This window comes from Oxyura jamaicensis, chromosome 8, assembly GCF_011077185.1.
Source record: "Oxyura jamaicensis isolate SHBP4307 breed ruddy duck chromosome 8, BPBGC_Ojam_1.0, whole genome shotgun sequence".
Lineage (NCBI taxonomy): Eukaryota > Metazoa > Chordata > Aves > Anseriformes > Anatidae > Oxyura > Oxyura jamaicensis.
In genome coordinates, this window is record NC_048900.1 from 12,495,945 (window position 1) to 12,518,470 (window position 22,526).

A 22,526-nucleotide genomic window follows, 5' to 3' on the forward strand; every position below is an offset into this window, starting at 1 on the left:
ATTGTATTGTGTCATTTTAATGCTATGGTAAGTGGTTATGTAAAAAAAAGAAATTGCAAGAGAATTCTTAATGTTTTATACCTCAAATATCATGCATAAAGGTTAAAATTAATATAAAATAAAAATTATTAATGGATGCTATTCCTTTTTTCCTGAAAAGAGCTGTCATTAAACATAAGAATTTCTTTGAAGATGAAGAGTCAACACAAGATTTTCCTTTTTGCGCACACAAAAATTGAAAGATTTTCTCCAGATGAGCTATAAATGAATCAAAACTTGACAAATTAAATTCACCTTAGGGACATTTTATTCCTGAATTTGTAACAGAAGTATTAACATTTACTATGAAACTAGGTACCTTGGTACATTTGTAATAAACTAAACCTTTTATCTGAAGTCTGAATTTAAATGAAGCTATTTAAAGAATTAAAACTTCTGTCAACCTCTGCTCTTCAGAGGCAATACTTCCTTATTAATTTCTGTAAGTATTTTCAGTTCATCTCTAATTTATTATTCCACAACACGTAGCACTGCTAAAATAATTCAAACAAGGAGAAAACCAACGGCCAGGAGTAACGGCTCAGCTTATACCAAAAATGAGGTGTCCTATCGATCCAGCCAGCATATAGAATCATAGAATATTCCAAGTTGGAAAGGACCCATAAGGATCATCAAGTCCAACTCTTTGCACCGCACAGGTCTACCCAAAAGTTTAGACTATGTGACTTAGGGCAGAGTCCAAACGTTTCTTAAATTCATACAGGCTTGGTGCAGTGACTGCTTCACTGGGGAGCCTGTTCCAGTGTGCAACCATCCTCTCAGTGAAAAACCTCCTCCTGATATCTAGTCTGAACTTCCCCTGCCTCAGCTTCACCCTGTTCCCGCGGGTCCTACCACTGGTGTTTATGGAGAATAAGTCACCCACCTCTCCACTCCCCCTTGCGAGGAAGTTGTAGACCACGATGAGGTCCCCTAGAGAAGCCTCCTCTTCTCTAGGCTGAACAGGCCCAGTGACCTCAGCTGCTCTTCATACATCATCCCCTCCAGGCCCTTCACCATCTTCGTTGCCCTCCTCTGGACACTCTCCAACAGTTCAATGTCCTTTTTGTACTGTGGTGCCCAGAACTGCACACATTACTCAAGGTGAGGCCGCACCAGCGCAGAGTAGAGCGGGACGATCACTTCACTTGCCCTACTAGTGATGCCGTGCTTGATGCACCCCAGCATGATCTGATCTGATCCTTCTCTACAAACCACAACAAATTAACAAAATGTCAAGAATCTACCTGCCACAAAATGAACAATCTAAATTTAACAAAACCGGTAAGTAAAAGTTAGCCTATCCCGCCCCTTTTTCAGGGAAAGTAAGTAAAACTTGTGAAACTGCCTATACATATTAAATAAGTTGAATTGAAAACAAACATGAAACTGGAAATGTTACACGTACATTTCTTGGTGATCCATTCCTCTACAGTTATTTTACTTCGTATCTAATGCTCTCCAATGAATGGGGCAGAAAACACAGATTAGAATCATAGAACTATTAAGGTTGGAAAAGACCTCCAAGATCATCAACCATCACCCCACCACCAATGTCACCCACTAAACCATGTCCCTAAGTACCATGTCCAACTTCTCCTTAAACATTCCCAGGGTGTTTTTTTTTTTTTTTTTTTTTTTTTTTTTTTTGCTTTTAACACTAGAAACAGTCAAAAAACATCTGGCATCCAAAACACTCATTACACAAATTACAGTGGCAAACTTACAAGCAGGTAAGTAGCCACGGCCCCTACCAGTGTGGACAAGATTCTCAGAAGTCTGTCATCTCTGTAATCCACACCAGCCTCGGAGCTGGCCTTTCACTGCATGCCCTTTGGCATGCTTTACACACACAGCAAATTTTAATTACTCTTGTGAAAGTTTTTCAAATGTGCTATGAAAAGTACGAACAAGAGCTGTTCTACTTCATTATTTCCGAAGTAATACAGAACACTGTCACTGTAAAGTATTGCTGCAGGTTTCCATGGCTGCTGGCTTGTGTCTCTTCTGCTCCCAATTCCACTCAACTATTTTTGTTCCGCTCTTTTTCCAGACATGATTACTTTTTCCTCTTGCATCTATCCAGAACAAAGTACATTTTCCACAGCATATGCAAACCGTACTTACACTATCACTTGTCTATTTAACTCTCAAGGGCAGCCTTTATAATACCCTAAAAGTGAGTTATGAAATTCCTTTTTCGTAATTGAATGTTAGCAAGGCGCAACTGGCAGCAATGAGGCCTAGAGGCCTCTAGAGTAAACACCAGAAGTTTACTTTGTCCTCTCAGTTCTCTGATGGAACGCACGTTCTTTTCATTGCCTTTTTATCAGGGGTTGTGTCCTGTACGTATCTCTTATCCCTCGGTTCTGTTTTGAAGTCTCCATCACTGCATAAAACTGCCTCCTCATAACTCGTTATCCGTGAGGACAACTCCAACTCACATGCTTTGTCAAGATCTTGGTGTGCTCATATGTTTTCATCAGTCTCCAGGCAATTATTTATAGAGTTCGTAGACAAAGTAGCTACCTCCTTCATGCACTTGAGAAATTGTATGATTTCTACCAACAGCAAGGCCCTAGCATCTGCAGCCTTAACACTAAATGCTTCCTGGATTTCAAGTGCCAAATGAAGATATCAGACTGTGGAAATAGGTCAGTGCATTTTTCATCAGCAATTTTATGTTCTTCCCATTCTAGTGGGCACGTATTTGAATCAGGGTCACACAAAGCATAGATACATACTCCTTTTTTTTAACCACTTGTAGAACACTCTTGACTTACAGAAGTCAGTGATTCAAAGAAAAATTCTAAGACCTCCAGGATATAAAGTTTGTCTCCCTACTCTTTGGGTTGCATTGTCTTTCATTGTTATTTACTGCTTTAGAGAATTTGGAGATGCATTAAGGAAGGCTGCAGTATAAGTGCCAACTGATTGGACTAAATACAATATAGTGAATAAGCTGCCTTTAATAACACATCAGAAAATGCATAAGCAGCATTTTTTTGATTTTTATTTTTTTTACAAATGCATTAAGTTGTTGCACTTTGCGCAGAAGCATAAGCTCACCCATTTTCACTGAGGACAAAGATACAGAATTCTAAACACAAATATTTGACACAAAAATACTCTAATGTTTCAGTCCATTAACCAACCTGCTGTGGCAGCTGGCGAACAGTCATCTTTTTAATTAGCCTCCCTTACTGATTAATTAGTCTCAGAACACTGAGCAGTTGAACCCTGCACGATGCCATTGGGACAAAAGATATTCCTCTTCCTACTGCTAACTTAATATCCTTTGGTATAGCTGCAAATAACAAGCTTGATTAATTTTCTACTCCAAGCAAAACAGTCCTTCTAAATAAGTAATCTTCTCAACCCATGGCTAAACTGTTTCACACAAATAAAAAAGCCATGACATCACAACACCAGTTTCAAAGTCAGCTACATTTGTCGGTGAACCACACCGACAGAGTGGTTCATTTGTAATCTCCTCCACATTCTATTTCTACCTATGCTAACAAGCAAGCATTAAAAGAAAATAAAGCAAATACTACATATCAAGCAAAGAAGTAAATACCTTTTTTACTTTAGAACAGTGTCAGTAATTTCAAAGTGTTAAAGGGAAACACATTTCTGCATTGAGTTTACATGAAAGTTCATCTTCAATCCTTTGAGATCTGTTTGGAGACAGATGCACTAAGAGAAACAGTTTAATAAAGTTAATTCAATGGCCGCGCTTAAGCAGATGATGAAACTTCAGCAACAGTACTTGCTAACTTTAGCTACCCCATTTTTAACTTTTAGTTTTGGACAAGAGATTACCATCACACTTCCAGGATAAGACACTGACACCCGTTCTTCAGGCGTCCCACAGCCCTACCACTGTGAAAACACTTGCATTCTGAGAAGGTGCTTAGAATAATGAAATTGGGTTTATTCAAACATTTTTCTCTACTGTAACTCTTATTTAGAGATTTGTAGCAGAAGTCCTAAGATCGATCTGAAAGAAGTACGAATGGCAGCATCTGCTTGCAAAAGCACCAGAAGAAACAATAGAGACAGGGCTAGGAGAAGGGCAAGCACTGACACACGAGGGCAGAAGAGACAGCAGCCCAAGTGGCGGACGAGAAGCATCCTGCCACACCTCGAGCAGAAGGCCACACACTGCTCAGGCCCCACGAGAGATGCCCAGCCAGCTGGAGAGGGCAGCAAAGCCACCACGCACCAGCCCTGCCACCAGGACAGGCCACAAGCCTCCAACGCACCCACAAGGAGGAAGCAGAGGCGAGGGGCAGCGATGTGACTGATCCAGAGGCTGAAGGAAGCAAGCTTTATGGGAAAAGACTGTGCTCTTAGAGAGGGCAAAAAACTTGTCAAAAATAAAAGTTTGTTGAGAATAACCAAGAGAAGCCCGGGAGATGTAGGGAGCACTTCACAGCCAGCATCCCTTGTCCTCCACGTCACACAGCCAATCCTGGCCAAGGCAGCCAGCTGCACACACCTTAGGGCTTCCGAGTATGTGGTACAAGAAAATTAGCGTAAGCAATATGCAAAGTGCAATTTCATTCTTGAATGCAGACTGCTTCTATTTGCCATAATTTACTGTTCTTTCCAGCAAACAAGTGCTAATCTTTAATTTTGTACCTGGACCCGCAGAACTTTTTAACTTGAAAGGTATACAGAAATATGAAATCATACCTTTGTTTTTGTTTGGTTTGGGGTTTGGATTTTATTTTTTATTTATTCATTCCTTTAAAATGAGAGGCTGTGTCTTGTAGAAGTCAGAAATTCCAGTATTAGTCAAAAAAGAAATAATAAACTATGTATATTAGCTCTAAATCAACTAGATGCCCTAACAAACTTCCATATAGCTGGTCCTTACTGCAAGAGAATTTTACCTCTGCGTGATTGGTACCGATTTAAAATAATCACATTACTGACATAAATTATTTTAACGATTTGGCAGTATTTGATCCCCATATCAATACCTCTCATATTTGCTTTGAAATTTGGGAAAATTCTCGGGATTTTCACTCTTCTGTAGAATGACTTGGTATGTTATTGGCTCAGACAGAAAACAACATTACACAGTCAGCACACAAAGCTATTTTTTGGCTAGCTCTTTTCAAGCTTGACCTTTTAATTAGTTATTATCTCTAACTGTTCTGGGCACATGCTCATATTGCCAAAGGTAATTATGACAACAAACAATCTTATTTTTGGTTCTCTTGAAAGTCATTTGGAAGGACAGACATTTAGTTTTTCTTTAAGCCTTTCAACTCAAAATCATCAGCCTTTTCAAAAATTGGCATTCACATTCCTACGTCAACTTTTGTTGCTTTTGAGTAACACATTACTACCAAAGTCTAGTTCATCTGAAAGCAGGCTTCTTTCTCTTATCCTAGTGAGGGAAAAGAAAAATGAGGATTGAAAAGAATTTTTGTTTACTTAATCCAGAGAATCAGCAGCATTTCAAACTTTTCTGCATATGCTGTTAAATTAACTTTCCATATATTGCTCATTTCTTAGAGGAAATCAGATTGTAAATGGAGGATCTCTTATTGAGGAATTATACTTTTAACAGATCATAAATCCTGGCTCAAAAGGATCCATCCCAAAGTTTTCAAACTACAGAATGTGAGTGGCTGTTTTCTCTTTCTGTTTTCTTTATTTTACATATGCAACTCCGTATAGCCCTGACATTTGCTGCTTTCTAAACTGAAGAAAAAAGACCTGAAAGCAGGTAGTTTCAACAGTAACAGTGCTACGGAATAGGAACCCAGTAACCCATAACACTGAAAAGGAGGATAGAAGCCTTGCCCTACAAACTCAACAGGGAAAACACATGCAAGAAGGAAAACATCTAAAATACAAGAGCAAAACATTATTAATGGGCAGCATAAATGGAAGAAATAAAACATCTGTTCAATTTCAAATGCAACATGCGCACTATTGTAAGTTGCTTTATTACCACCATCAAGTGACAACAGATTTCTAGCAATTTAACGCCAACAATGTCTGACACCCATTCTGACAGGGACAGAGCCCTCAGTTGTAATGGGGTAAACAAACTGTGGCTTGCCAGTGGTTAATTTATGGAAGTTCAAAATGTATCTCACCATGGGAACAGTCCACCTAAGCATCTTGAGAGGGACCACAAAGGTAAACGTGAAACACTGTCCAGGTAAGCAGGAGAAAAAGCTCTCTCAACAGTGACCCTCACCTGTGCATTTGTTCTTCCATCTGCCTTCATCTAACAAACGGGTCTGACAGGCTTTTACAAAAGCTCTATATACCAGTATTACCCCTTCGTATCATCACATAAGCAGTGCTGTCACACTGTTTTGCCTTTGTTTCTCCCCTTAAGAGAGAGAAATACATATTTATCTCTGCTGATGTATGTTTTCTTTTCCCCTCTCTGTGCTGTACCACATGCAGCAGGGTCAAAAGCCTACGGCGCACATACCAGAAAGGTAACTAAGGAAGATTCTGACTGTCATTCAGTGCAGATTTACGTGAAGGGAAACAGCTGCCAAATCACAACTTCTACTCTCTAAAATTGTATGCAAGGCCTGCTATTGTGCTCCAGTAAAGAGTTCTGAGAGGCCTGGAGAAATCACCAAGCTGGAACCAGCAGGAGATGTATGAAGAGGCAGCAAGTATGGCTCGTCAGTAAGAAGTGTTTGAGAGCAGAAGAATTTCTGTATCCCTGCCCTCCTAGAACTCCAAACTCAGCCAGAGATGGGGAACGTATCAGCGTGTGAAGACTCTGGTATGCGAATGGAAACTCAGTTCACTAGGGCATTCTTGACAGTCGGCCTCCAGTGCACAGGATAAGCAGGGGACGTGCCTCTTGGAGATGGTATGGCACTCATTTTTCTTACAGGATAGAGATTTTGTTTTCCTTTGTGCTGAAGTGAAACACTAAAACAAATCCCAAATTCCTCACTCTCTTACACAGCACACTGAACAAAGCACTTCTCTAAAAGAAAAACTCTGCAGTAGATTTCAGAGCTCTGCACAGTGATGAATACACACACACACACACACACTGTAACAGGCACACCAGATTTGTTAAGTGATGTGAATAATAGCTTGCCAATCTAACTTACTACTTCTGCACAAACTGCATGCAATTGGCATAAAATAACAAATGTCTATATCACAATCTCTAAAGTAAATTTAAACGGTGAGAGTCTGCTATCATTCAGTTCATCACAAGGGACACATTTTCAGCCTGCCCACAACACTGTTTTCCTCCACTAGTAAGCAGTTTTAACAGGACTGAACCAGCACCACTGGAGTAGTTTTAAAGTTCCTTTAAAGCTCCAGCATTTAACATAGTTCTCTCTGATCCACAGAAAATGAAGTCACAAGTTAGGCATCATATGTTCAACACTGGTAACTCCAGCCACTAGGTTTAACTTTTAACCTGTAAAATTAAAATGACAGTTTTCAAGATTTGTTCCTCAAGTTAGGCCTCTAAAATTTTCTTTAGAAAAAAAAAAAAAAAATTACATCTCACATAATCAAAGATGCTTTTAAAGTCAAGCCCCATTCAAGAAAACTGTCCAGCATTCCTTACCTTACTAGTAACAGCTAATATGTTAATGATTGCAGTACTCTATACCCTTTTGCTAGGCATTACACAATTTAGCTGTGTGATTTTGATCACCAGGCCCAAAACAAACAAACAAACAAAAACTGCTCCTATATAAATGTACTTTCTTACAAATCTCCAGGTGCAGAGATTTTTTTACCAGGGCATTCAGAGAGAGGGCTCTGCTGGAAGAGCTGTTACAAAGAGCTAGGAAATTGAGCAGCATGGGACACAGCATCAAACTTCTAAGGCAAGCAGGCTGCAGCGGGGAGCTGTCAAAGGGAGAGCTGTACAAGGAGGTAAGCAGGCAGTGGGTTCAGGTTCAGCTCTTGATCCTGCTTCTTGTACCTCGGCGCACTCGATCCTCAGGACTGCCCAGTGCAGAACCCTGCCATCTCTTACCACCTTGGGCTGTCTTACAGAAACGTGCTCAGGGATGCCCATGCTTACAGAACACTGAATGGTCAAGACACACACAAAAACATCCAGCTTTCAGAAATGAGCCTAATTAAGACAGAGACAGTAAGCAGAATGACCGAAATACAAGGAGCAAGGAGATAATGAATCTGCCCAGACTCATGAGTAAACTGGAAGAATCAAGATGAAAGCTATGCATTTGATGGGAAGAATAGTTAATTATGGAAAAAATAAAGTACACGTTTGTATATTGGGATGGTAGCATACAAACAATGAAGAAAAAAATCAGTTCTGCTTTTTCATACAGAATTGAACAATGAATACTCAATAAATCTGTTTAACATGCATCTCGTTATTGATACACTTAAGATCTACTACTACACTACTACAAAACTTTTAGTAGGATTCAGAGAATATATATATGCCTATATATTTATAAAGTGCCTAATTCACATTATAAGCAAACCAAAATGAAACATGGAATTTTTGTTTACAGACACAGTATTATATAAAGCTCCTAAAAAAAATCTGACAAACGTTTCCAGCACACCTAACATTAGCTATTCCTCAAAACGTACCTTATTTTTGGTTTGGCATAGTATCTCTCCTGTTCATTTCTTTTCATGAATCCTTTAGTCTAATGTATGCCAAATGGTGTAGGCACCAGCAGTTATATACAGTCAGACTATAGAAGAAAGCTGGATTTCAGAATAAAAGTGATTTGCTTTAGAAGAAAACTGAGTTTGCACAAATGCTTCAGAATAGAATTTAATTTTGTAATCCATACCAGTGTAATTTTTCATATTAAATACTGTATGCAATATCATCTTCCAACATAACGTCACTGAAATATTTCTGCCATGAAAAGGACAAATGTAGCAAGGTATTTCTGAGGCATGAGGCCCTAGCTTCAAGATCAGGATTGTATTTTAGAAGTTTTCCACTCCCTCCTCCGCTGTGCAACAAACATCTTCCCCACTTTTGGAAAGCAAGGGCAAAATAACGGAGGTGGTTTTGATGCAACATGCAGCTGACAGATGTCCTGTGAATGGTTCCTAAGGAAAATATAACCTAGCTACCACGTCAAAAAGAAAAGTTTACACTATCAAAATGCCTTTATTAGTAAAGGAGAAAGAAGCCATGATGACAAATCTCAGTCTGGGGACACTCTTAAACTTTTGTAGCAAAACTGGTAGGTCAGATTAGGAGGGCAAGCATCAAAAAGATGTCACAACATTATGAGAAAAAGCTTTTACTGTACCGCAGAACTTGTGCATGGACAGATGGTCCCTTCTTCAGCTAACAAATCCAGCACTTTCTTTGAGCAACACATAGAAAGTATCTTCATCTCTTTGTGCCATTATGACCATTTTTGATACCACTTTTTCCCTCAGAGTGCGTAAGCACCCTGCCTTGCAAGAATTTTAGAACCACAAACAGCACATGAAGTGTACTTCCTGAAACTGAACAGAGTTTTTGCCAGTACAGTGGTTCTCAATCTTTAAATCAGAGCTATGAGCACTTTGGAACAGGCTGCAGACAACTTGAAGTGGTTATTAACTGCACTGGCAGCATTAGCATACAGAACAGGAGGAGATTCCTGACAGGATTCTCTTCTCAGTCTCCCGTACAGCACGTAGACAGGCTCCGGTTAGGTAAAATACCTCTACATTTCTTTTATAAACAAACAACAAAATAAAAACCACATAAGCTTATATTCTTATTTGTTACTAAAACCAAAACCAAAACCAAAGAGAAAACTCAAGTATGCAGTGAATAGAAACTGCTGAAAAAACAAAACCATGAAGTTAAAAAACACCACCTGAGCAACAAGCTGATGTGCTTATTATCATCACAGCAAGTGCATAGAAAGCTAAATGTCAAGCATTACTGCAGATATAGGTCAGCAATTTCCATTGTTAATGCCATTCAGCAGGTACCCATGGCAGGAGGTAAAGTCACCTAATCACAATTTCAGTTGCTTCAAACAAGTCAAACTGTTTCACTCTTCTGCTACTTTACCACTGAATAAAATTGCTGCTCAGTATAATTCATTTTAACTTCCCCCTGCCAAAAAAAAAAAAAAGAGAGAGAAAAAAAGTCACTTACCATTGTGATGAGAATTCTGTATCTGTCCAGCATCGCCTGGTTGTCATGGCATCCTGCCAGCAACTGCCAAACCTCTGCCCTCAGCGCTTCGGGAACACCTCTTTTCACCAGTGCAGATAATCCATTAGGTCTCACGACAAGGTTATTGTGCCTAAGAAACAGACAATCATTCACCTGTTATACTGCAGGACCAGAAAGCAACATAAAATATGAGAAGTTTCCAACTTCCCAATGTTACTCTGAAAATTAAGAGTCATCAACTGACAAATAAATACTTCTTGCACTGCTCATACTAACTAGTATTTGTCAGATGGGAAGAAAAATTGCTGCAAGGATTTACAATAACCACCAGTGGCAGAACATAGTGATTTCCAAAGTTAATCCTGGGAGGATTAGAGATATTTATGAAAATTAGAACAATAAACAATTGCAGAAATTGATCTAAACTGGCTAATAAAGAACAATTTGAATTGAAAGAGAGGAGTATGCTAGATGTGAAAACAGTTTGATCTAAATATCTGTTCAATGTATATGTTTAGCATAGGTTAAAAAAAATGAAAGGAAAAATAATCTGTACAGGGAACAAAAGTTAGGAAAACAACTAGAAGGCGATTTTAAGAGTACTAATGCAAAGGTTCAAGTTCCAGTTTTTACACTTAACACCAAGAGGATATTGCAAGCCCCACAAAGCAGTAGCCCTTGCACACAACTTGGTGAAATCCCAGCTCTCCAAACACACCTGCTATTGGGCTGCGCTGGCATTTTACTACCTGTTTGTACACATACCAAGCAACGCTGGAGCACGCTTCCAGGCTGACTCCCCAGCAGCACGTAATTCATCCTACAAAAAGCGGGTATATACAGCCACGAGAAGGCTGTAACCAGACAGGTTGGATACTGAAGATCACGTCTTTTCCAAACATAAACTAGTCACTGAGCCCATACCTTTAGGAGATGATTACTGCACACGATATTGCTGAGCTTTCAGTCACAGATATTTAAAAAGTCTTTTTGAGATAATGGTGTTTACTGATGTAAATTAAACCTGGCTTTGACTTGTTATGGCAATTTTCATAACAATGCAGCAGGAAGAATATGTGCACTGTCTCTATTCTGTCTAATGTAGGAAATGCTGACAACAATTTGCTTTGTTATTGTTTTGACCATTGTTATGTTTCTCATTTTTACTGGTAGGAGAACAGTGAGAGTGGTAGTTCAGCCAAATTCTACCAAGCTGCCACTGAAATTACATAAATTACATAACCCATAATCTGACCCTCATTTTTCTCTAAATGTTTAGAGCACTCATTGTTTGAAACAGGTCATTAGGATGTGAACAGCTCACCACTATAGATTAAATTTAAAATGTGCTCAAATAATTTCCTTTTTCCCATGCTCAGAGGACAGTATCCATGACATACTCAATGTCCCAGATCACTGGGAAATCAGGGTGGAGGGAGAAATTTCTTCTATAATGCCCTTATTCTGTTCAGCACAGTAACTGTCTGTATTTGTAGGTGTGTAGTGCAACACAAGTCATTTCAAAGTTTATTATTCACTCAGCCTAACTGAAGGCCATTATGTAGTCCCTCTTCTCCTTTTCAGTATGTTTTGCAGCATGTCACGTTAGCACTCTTGTGAATGGAAAAAGCTAGAAACAAAAACCAACATCCCATCCACAGAACTATTAAGAGAACAAGACACTCTAAACAGTTACAAAGTGATGGAACATGCATTTAGCAATAAATAAAGACACTAGAAACTTAAAACACAAGTTGTGCAAATGAGAACCATTCACAGGACACTGCATTTTAAATTAATTTGGTTATTAGGTGAATTTGGTCATATGCATTACATATGAAACACAGAAGGCATCCTCTAAGGCCTCAGCAAGTAGATAAAACAAAATCAACACCTAAAAAAGTACATTCCCATGTACTAACTAATGGAGATGCTCCTTCCGTGTTACACCACCATCCTTACTCCTAACCATATTCGGAACTGAGAATTAAGCATTCTACGGCACACAATATTTTACTGGATTTGTCAAACATTTACAAAGCTTTACAGTAGAGGCAACGTTTTTGCAACTCTAGTGCCTGCTGTAAAGCAGAACTAGCTTTAAAAAGCAACCTCTCTGTTTCTGAATATTTGCCTGGGAAAGAGTTTGATCATTAATAACCCTCACTCTGTATTCTGCATTATTGAACAAATACGCATTTTTCCCTCCCTGGTGTAGAGGCCCAGGCACATTGCATTGCTAGAGATTTTCTGGCCAGACTGTAACAGAAAAAAGCTTTGAATAAAAGCCTTTAGCATGTGGGTCATTCATGGATGCTGACATGTTTAATTTGTAACAAAGTGCTGTAATTTTCCTGTGTAAAGTTCAAACGCATCATTTTAAAAGGTCAAAGAGCAAGGTTACAGAACAGCAATGCTAACTATGCTCCACCTTGAAAAGTACTCAGCTAAACTAGCCTAGCTTGCAAGAAAATCTTTAGTGCTGAGGATGCAGTAAGTGGTATGCTTTGTGAAATAAATTAATAGTTACTCCACTACTTTCCAACTGCTTATCATATCTTTTCATGTAATTATTCTAATTCCTTGTTATATGGTACCCTTTGCAGGGGACTTAGAGCAATGTTTCTGCTGAGTCAGTTTATTAGGTTACAGTGACATTTTAATTAAATGACAAGAAGCATCTAAAATGCAAGACTTTTTTCATCTAAGAGACAAATCTGCACACCAGTTCTCCAAGTGGAAATGTTAATTTTTATTTATTTATAGTTTCTGCAAGTGCACAGATATTCCTTTAGCATATGGTGCAACGTTTAAAACACTAGAAGATTTCAATCTATTTTTAGTTTTCAAATTGTTAACATTTTTCATCTGTTACGCTTTCCAGGTTTTGTTCTTAAAATGTAACATAACACTGTTCAAGAACTCAAGTATTTTATATGTTTCAATTTATCTCAAAAAGTAACATTACATGTGAGACACTCCTAAAGAAGATGTTTGCTACTGCTAGTCTCCAAGCTGGCTGGGATATCCCACTTCTCTTCCTTTAACTCACTTTAGGTGGGCGAAAAATTATTTAGTGTTTTGGCTACTAAATAACCCTCTGTGTTAAGTCTCTGTACTTACGTTATGGCTACAGAATAGTTTCATAGAAAAGTGTTATTATTTTTTTTTTCTCATTGAATAATAATATACTTGACTAAGATGAAGAAATTATTGGATATGTGAAACTGGAGAGAATGAGCGGTGGGCAGTCAACCAGTTCTTTACTTCAGTGTGCTCACCTACACGAGTCCAGGTATTTGTCACAGGCAAAACTTAAAACTAATTGAATCAACAGGCAGTTGTCTTTATGCAAGAAATAATAATAATAAAAAAAAGGTAGCATCTTTCCATGCAAATGCAATGGAGACTGAAACAGACCTGCCACACAGCTCTTCTAAGGGCTCAGAATGGCTTCGCTAATCAGTCTTGTAGAATGTACAAACATAAAATTGTAGACAGATGTAAAATTTCAAACAATTTATAAACTCACTTGGGATGCCCTTTAGAACAGACCTTGGGGAGTTCTAAATAGCCCCAGAGCCGATTCGTTTACAGGCACTGCAGATGAGGAAAACACACTTCTGTGTAGGGATAACTGACTTCCACACATTTCCTCATTATTTTCTTAATCATTCAGAGTATTAATCATCATTGTATTAAATATTTGTGCATCCCCAAAAAGATCTTTCACCAGAAACTTGAATAACAACATAATAAAAAGAAGACAGGAAAGCAGGTTTCTTTTAAGAATCTGGTGGTCTCCTTTGAGACAACTTTTCCATGAGATGTCCATTAAAGTTGAGCTCTGCAGCAAAAGGCTGGTTTTCTCTAAAACTACAAGGTGGCCAAGCATAGGGGAAAAACATCTGAATAAATCCTAAAAATGTTTTTCCGCTCTTTTTGGTGTTGTGAAAAACCAGTTTTGACAATTTCAAATTAAGAACCTTTGATTATATTTGTCCCAGGAAGTAGGAACTATTACTTAAAAAGGGAAAAACCAAATAAGTGGTTCTGGCATTTGCTAGTAGCATAAGGTCTTGCAGAGGTAGCAAATAGAGACTTTTTCTCTCTTGGCAAAACATTCGCTGCTACTGAAGCACTTAATTAAACCACAGAAATAACACTGCTAAGAATATACTCTAGGCTTTCAAATAATTCTCATCTTACTCTTCACCAGAAAGAGTTTAAGTGAGGGTCAGAGTCTTCCTATAATTTCTTTTTAAGTGATTACATGTAGCACATCAAAGGGAAAAAAAAAAGTGTTGCCAAACAAATCAATTAATTAAATGCACATCAGCTAGTACAATGGCAGACTAGATTTGCTCAGTGCTAGGATATAAAAGACAAAGAGGCACTGAGATTCAGGAGGGTTCAACATCCAGCCTCAAGAAACCCAAGTGGCCAGAAATTCTGCATTTGAAAACTCAGACAAGCAGTGTGAGCATAAAGAGACATACTCTCAAACACTGAAAGAAATAAGACTAGCACAGAAACTGTAGAAGAGATTTGTCAAACAGCTAAGTTAAAATAAAGGCATTTACCAGCACCTTTCAAACCATTTTATAAACACACTTGGTGATTTGCATTTTAGTTTTTAAACCACGTAAATTGAAGTTTCAAACCTCCATACAAGTCTCAAAACAAAGAAAAGGTTAGTATTTAAAGTCTAAATTAAAAAACAAACCGACAAACAAAAAAACAGCATTACCATCTCACTAGTAATTCTCCCCAGGAATACAAAATCTTCTCAGGACAATCCTTTGACACATCACCAGTGCCACTGGAGAGTTCATTATCACTCTCTGCAAAATAAAAACAAAGACACAAACAAGAAAACAAAAGCATGCATAGGTTTACCAAAAAGAACAGACAATAAAGATGCATACATATATGTACCAAACAAATTCTTCTCACCTATCAGTTTTAAAACCAAGGGGACATAGAAAGTATTAGTGGAACTCTGAAGAAAGTATAGTAGACTTGATTAAAAAAAAAGTGTATTAGTAAAGTTACCGTAAACTTTAAGAGAACAAGACTAGGGAACAATTCACAATGTTGTTATGGGGAAAAGGGTTGAGATGTAGAAAAGCATTACATGAGAAAAGACTCAAGGCAGTCACCTCTCCGTTCAATGATATTTCACCATGAAAAAATATCTAAAAGTCACATCCACTCTAGATTTCACACAAAGAGAAGTCTCCTGTAAAACACAGCAGCTAACAGTACTCCAATACACTTCCACCATTGCGTGGCACTCTGCTCTCACGTGGCACATTATTCTCAGCCTGCATGGGGCAATGAATGAAAGAACTTTGTGCTGTAATAAGTTCACAGAAGAGCAGCAAAAATGACACTGTGACATTAAAGGTCATGTTGCATGGGGCAGAAAACAATGCTTAAAATGGATAAGAAACCTCATAAATATTAAGAATAAATTACTTACGTAGGAATATAGGTCATTACATATGACAAATACACAGAACTAGAAGAGAGAAACATGAGCCTGTGACCATGGGCTCAAATAAGCAGTAACCATACTGTTTTAAAGTGTCTTAGAAGTCTGTACAGCTGTTCAGAGTTAGTAGAACAGTAACTTTTCAGAACGGCTCATCACGTGAACATGTCTTTGCAGTTATTCTGGACTTTTTCCATTTTTTTCTGTATAAAGTATTGCTAAAAACTAAACAAGAAGCCCAACCCAAAAGGAGACACTGAAAGAGTCCCTTTACCCTTGGAGACCTCTGGGACCATGGACAATTTAGATGATAGAATGCCTCTAAGGTTGTTCTTTGCTATGAACTGAGTTATGTTAAGAAGCTAAAAAAAAAAAAAAAAAAAAAAAGGATTAAAGCCACATCTGCTCCCAGAATCCCTTAACTGGTCAATCAGCCCACTCACATCTGGATGCTGACCTAGTACTTTTTATTCCTTAGGTACATTAAACACTTCATATCTGACTTCTTGTAGACAACTGGGGTTCAGATACAGAAGGACCATCAACACTTACACAATTATCCCCTTAAGTCTTCATCCTTGTCATTCTGTTGTCAACTACACATTTCTAATTTATCATTTTGCCAAATACAAGTTGTTAACAACATCATCTCTGATTTTGGTAACAAAACACAAGGACAATAGACAGCAGATACTGTATTTCAAAGACAACAGCAAAAATGCTGTCCTCAGAGAAAAGAAAAGCACATGAGAAATCTTTTCATTTCTTTTATATTGCAATGGGAAGCATTTAAGTGCAGGTTGGTTTTATATTTTTGGGCCTGTAAAGCTATATTGTTTAATTTGAAATAGAAATTTTAAAACCTCATCATAAATCTACAGGAAAACTATGATTCTAAGGATTTGCAAGCCTTTGCATATATTCCCTACATTTAAAGATGGAAACAAAAAGATCATAAAAAAATAAAATTACGATTTTTACTAAAATCACTCTAAAAGGTCTTCCAATAACCATTAAGTTCCAGTGGAAAAAAAAAATATTTGGAGACTCAACTTTCCTTTCATTTTAAAATTACTGAAAGTATCCTACAAGCAAATCTCACTTACTATCGACATTGGTAATACATACAAAAATTAAAACAATTAAATGCATTGCATTCTTTAAGTCCTCTCCTCTACTGATTTGTACCTAACTGGATCAAAGAGATCAATTATAAATGCTGCCCTTCTACCTCCCCTGGAAACTGAGAAAAAGAATTTGAGGAAACCTTCTCTAGATTGTAAGAGTACACTGGCAATTCAGAGACATGAGATGAACATATGGTACATATTAAGAATCTCAAGAAATCTGACTCACATTAGGAATTTGTCATAAACCACTATTTGAAAAAGGTTTCACACATTCAAGGAAAGCAAGACAATTTGGCACAGAGGTCTCAAGGGATCTGAATTACTTTGGAGAGACTTAAGAGTTACAACATCTCTACCAGGAGGACTGGTAAAACAAGCAAATCTAGCAATCCGAAACAAAACCTGATAAAGATGAATATATTACATTTCAATCCGACCAAAACATTTAAAAGCAAAGCTACAAGGAATATTTTCATGAACAAAGCACATTGATTGTTATCTGATCCAAACTTGAGCTTGCCAATAGCATCAGACAAAACAGAAACAAAACCCTTCTTTCCTTGCTGCTCTGCTATTGTATGTCAAATTCTTCACAGCTCTTAAGGAGATCAGTGTTACACAGCATATATATTCCAGCAAGATGGATCATAAAGCTACAGTGCTTCAGCCCTGAAAATTATTTCATCTGGAAGGCTTAACAGTATTTGGAATGTATTATTCAGTTGTATGTCAGAAAATCACAGCCCTTAATTAGAACTACCATATGCTCCCTTTCAAAAGACACTAACGTCAAACTTCAAAATAGAGCAGGGCAAAAGGTAGAGAATAAACAGCTTTAAAAAAATCTCTGCTTTGTTTCCATTCTGAAGACTATTTACATATTCTGATCTGTTTAAGAAATCAAGTATAAATTGGGGGGGGGGGGGGGGGGGGCATCTTCAGAGGGATATCTAACTGCAGATATTCTTCCCTGAAGTGTGCTTTCGCACATTTTCCCCGCATTCTATAGTACCTATAAGCCAGCAGCATTAGCCAGAGCATGATTACATCCTGTCTGATTCTGCAGGGAATGCAACAGAACCCTTCCTCTAGCCATACTGTGTATTTTTCCCTTTCTCCTTTATATGTCCTGCTTTCTCAGTGCCTCTCACCTGCAAAATTAAACCTATGCCTCATCAGAACAGAAAGAGGACAGGTGACATTTGCAAGGAAGCAAACCTGAAGGGCTGCGTTGTCAATGTGTGGACACACAAATAGCCTTTGAGAATATTTATAGATAACACCAAGCCTCTCTGCCTTTTTGCTTAATTGTATTATGTATTCTCTCCTCGTGGACGGATAATTCATGGGTGCCCCATGAAACAATTCTCCAAATTCAGAGTCTCTTTAAAGCAAGCCTGAAGGACTGCACTTCCACAGCCAGCACCACTCTGTATGGCTTCAGCACAGAATCCTATAATAATAATTTGGGGTGGAAGAGACCTCTGTAGATCATCTAGTCCAACCTCCTACTCCAAACAGCTTGAATTAGATCAGGTCACCCACGGACCTGAAAGCGAGGGTGGTCTTGAAGACCTTCAAGAATGAAGATTCCCAAATCTCTGTAGACAACCCATTCCACTACTGGACCAGGATCATGGTTTAAAACAAGTCCTTTCATCTGATCAGATGCTGTTCCAACTCATACCTGATGTCTGCAGCCTCTCAGCATGTCATTGTGCACCTCTGAGAAAAGTCTGGATCCACCTCTGAGTCCTCTGATGTATTAGCTGTAGATAACGATAAGGCTCTCCTCTGTGCAAGCTTTCTTTTTCCAGCCTGAATGAACACGTTTCCCTAACTCCTTAATATATGGCATGTGCTCCTGCCCTCTGGCCAGCTTGGTGGCATCCACTGGACTTGCTCCAGTGTGTCCATGTCTATCTTGTACTGGTGGGCCCAGCACTGGATGCAGTGCTCCAGCGCAGTCTCACAAGCACTGAAGAGAGGGGACGGAGCTCTCCTTGGATCTGCGGGCTGCTGGGCTCGGCCTTCTGTGCTGCGAGGCCACACTGCTGGCTCCTTGCAGGTTTTTTCCCACTCAGGTGAAAAGATCTCCATGTACTTTTTACAGGGATGCCTCCCAGATAGTTAGCCCCCAGCCTGTATTGTCACACAGTCCTTCTATCACAGATACAGGATTTACATTTGCCTTTCTTGAAGCTCCATGAGGTTCCCAGCAGCACTCTTCTCCAGTGTGTCCTGGTCACTCTGAGCAGCAGCCCTGCCCTCCAGCACACCGACCTGGTGGTTAGAGTTGTCCATGAACCTGCTGAGATGGCTCCCAGTCCTACTGTCCAGGTCATTAATGAAGACCTTGAAGATCACTGATCCCGATACCAACCCCTGAAACATACCACTTCTTCCTGACTGCCAGTTGGACTTTGCATCACTGAGCAATCCCTTCAGCCCAGCAGTTCAGCCAACTTTTCAACCACGTTATTTTTCACTTCTCCAGTCCCTATCTTATCAATTTAATGGCAAGGACGCTATGTGATGCTGTGTTGGAGTCCCTGCTAAAGTCAAGGCATACAGCACCCATGGCTCTCCTCTCATCCACAGCACTGGTCACCTTGTCACAGGAAAGCAGTGATGGTTTGCCTTTCATCTATCTATGCTGTCTGCTCCTAATCACCTGGCTGTCCTTCACGTGTTTAGAACCGTCTTGCAGGAGGACTTCTTCCCTAACTGTCCCCCAGACTGAGGCTAGACTGACCAGCCCGTAGTCACCTGGGCCTTACTTCTGCCTCAGTGAACTTGCTATTCTTCTTGTATTTTGTTTTAGACATTGGCCATTTGCATGAGATAAATTCTGAAGCATGTACACATGCTACTGGGGCTGGGGGAAGATCTGCAGATGACAGATTTTGCATATAGGCTGCTTTTGTTAGTATACCTATAGACACGCAAGTGGTCCCTTTGAAAAATCTGCAGGAACATTCAAGAACAAACTATAATTAATGACTAACTAAAAAGAAGACCGGCAGCCTATTGAATGCATGTAATTTTGTGTCTACTCTGCTTAGAAACACTCATTACATAAGTTACTCATTATATGAGCAGACTATTTTGAATAGGGCACGGGAGTTATATTTTAAATGGCCCAGCACTAACAGTTATGTTACAATACTCCACTCACCAGGCTCAATTATAACTTTTTTGCCCCTTTAAAAACAGACTCCTTCCTGCAGAAATATGACTGCTCATATGAAAGACCTTTTAAAACTCTGTAGAAAAATAAACTTTGGCTCTTTATTCTTGGTAACAAATAATTTGGAAAATGCATCCTCATGTGGCCTGTCGTCCACACAGCAGAGGCACCTCTTTGGATCTAGTCTGACCCAGAACACCCTGAAAGGCTAATTTTAATGGAAAACAGCTTGAACTTTCAGAATGATTCCGCTTGATATCCAGTGGCAGTAAGGTTAGGGGGGTTGTTTGTTTGTTTTTGTACTACAGCATTCACAAATGATGAACTGCCACGGGAGGCCACCCTATGGTTATCTACATCTGCAGTGCTGCAAAACCAGAAGAGGCTTTGACTATCTCCTAAGAAAACCACAGAGTAGTAAAGTCAAGCCTCATGAGAAAGCTCTGCTAGGTTATCCAAGTTGGTACTTTTTGAACTAGGCTAAAGAGAACACAGGTCTCAATCATTTAGTCCCCTGCAGACACTTTTCTAAGCTAATCTACAAACCTCCAGTCACCTCCCTGAGCAGTTCACTCCAAGGACTTCATTACTGTAACTCTCGGACTATATCTCTCACCACTAATCTAATTCTTTCTTTCTGCAACTTATGCCAATATTACTTTGTCTTAAACAGAGCAGCCATGGAAAACAATATTAGCACATCTTGCAATGAAATGAAAAATCTTCTGTATTCTTATCTCTCTCGAAAACACCACTTCTTTCCACATATGAGGCTTCTGCTCATTTCTGCCTTCTCTGTCCAACTAGTCTGTATTTGCTTGATGAGCCATGTTCCAACACAATATTGAGACATCAAGTGTTCAAAACAGAAGAATTACACAGACAGTAACTCTTTACCATAAGCAAACACCCCACAGAAATTAACACACACACACACACACACAGAACGTTGGCCTTTCCTTCCCCCTCGTTCATTTTGATAACACAATGCTTTTGGGCCCACAAATGCAGAACATGGAGAACCCCTAGATGAAACCAGATAGAGAGCTAGATACAGAGGTACCTTTTGGGAAGGTAGGTCTGCTCTCCTTAAAGGAATCTACGAGATTACCTGAAATACAGCAGTGCCTTAGGAGTCAAGCTAATTTGTCTGTTAACAAAAAATACAAATAAAGTACAAAACTATATTGTTGATTCCAAGAGATCAAGCATAAAAGCAAAGAAGTGAAGTGCATCCTAAAATGACTGGAAATGCATGACGATAGCAGGAAAAAAAATGAACAGGTGGGGCTTGAGCACCCAGGTGAAGAAGAAAGAAGGATTTTTAATGAGTTTTAATTGAGAAGCTGTTGCAAGTGAAATAAAGAGTAGGTGGAACTGAAAAATAATATACTTAGAGCAACCTGAGCAGAGCAGCCTGCAGAAGAAGGAAATTAGGTTGTGAAGATCAGTGTGAATAGAATTGGAATAATTCAAAAATGAGAAGCTTGATTTTTATGTAGGAGAAGAACAAAAATGAAGGGGGAGCTGAAGTTGGCAGCATATTATCAGGGCAACAAGATATAGACGTTACTGACATGGAATCATTCTGTACATAAGAAATTAAAGAGGATCGTGAAAAAGGCCACAAAAAAAGCATGCTTCCATTTATAAGGTAACAGGAAATTATAGAGCACGAGCTACAGTTTCACCAGAAAAGACTAGAGTGAAACAAAATTTCAGCCATGAAATTCACTGTATTACCAAATAAGGTAGATTTCCAGAAAGATTCAACTTTTTAATGCATTACAAATATTTTGATGAAGACAAAATATTTCAAAATGCCTTTCAAGTGATATATTTACACAATGATGATCCTCAGTAAACTCTGCAACAGTAAAGTGAGCAAACACAGCGTATTTCCCAATTTGGCTGGAAGAAAATTAATCAGAACCAGAAAAAGAGTTTTATGAATATGAACAAAGAAAAATTGCACTGAATTCTGCTCACAAGAAACTTCTGTTAATATTTAAGCTACACAATAAACTTGAAGAAAAATAGTTTAGCAGCTACTGAAGTACACATAAAGAGACCAAAGCCAAAAAAGATTAAGTTTTCCCCTAAAAGTTAACCAGTAATAGCAAAAAGTATTTTTATTCCTATTCCTTTTTATGAACTGTAAACATATGCACTCGTTACTTTGTGTCACTCAAACAGAAGTTAATGCTGACGAATTCCAAAATTTTCATTACTTTGCAAGCAACCTACAAGTTTAATTAGTTCTCTATGCAACTGAAAACACCTACAATTGGTAAGCACTGAAATAAGGTGGAAGAGATGATGTCTTACGTCACTCCCCATCACATTCACATCACATTCACACTGCAAACAATAATGGTTTTTGCATGGGTTATGAAGTCTGCAATACCTCTCGAAGGATCTACCCTTCCCCTTAGAAATCAATCCCATTGGCCAAGCTGCCGTTTTCTTTTTAATAAAAATTTCTGCATTTAAGCATATATCTTAGTTCCAAATCATATA

At 38.7% G+C, this 22,526-nt stretch overlaps 1 protein-coding gene across 3 annotated transcripts in view; it reads right to left on the bottom strand.

Moving 5' to 3' along the window:
• The window catches only part of RABGAP1L (RAB GTPase activating protein 1 like), a 247,475-nt gene that overhangs the window by 175,584 nt on the left and 49,365 nt on the right, over nucleotides 1-22,526 (bottom strand). For all 3 annotated transcript variants that reach the window (XM_035332547.1, XM_035332548.1, XM_035332549.1), the window contains 2 exons: nucleotides 14,940-15,033; nucleotides 10,169-10,319 (listed from right to left, as the gene is read on the bottom strand). In XM_035332547.1, the coding sequence (XP_035188438.1) occupies nucleotides 10,169-10,319; nucleotides 14,940-15,033 (245 nt within the window). The remainder of the gene's footprint in view (nucleotides 1-10,168; nucleotides 10,320-14,939; nucleotides 15,034-22,526) is intronic.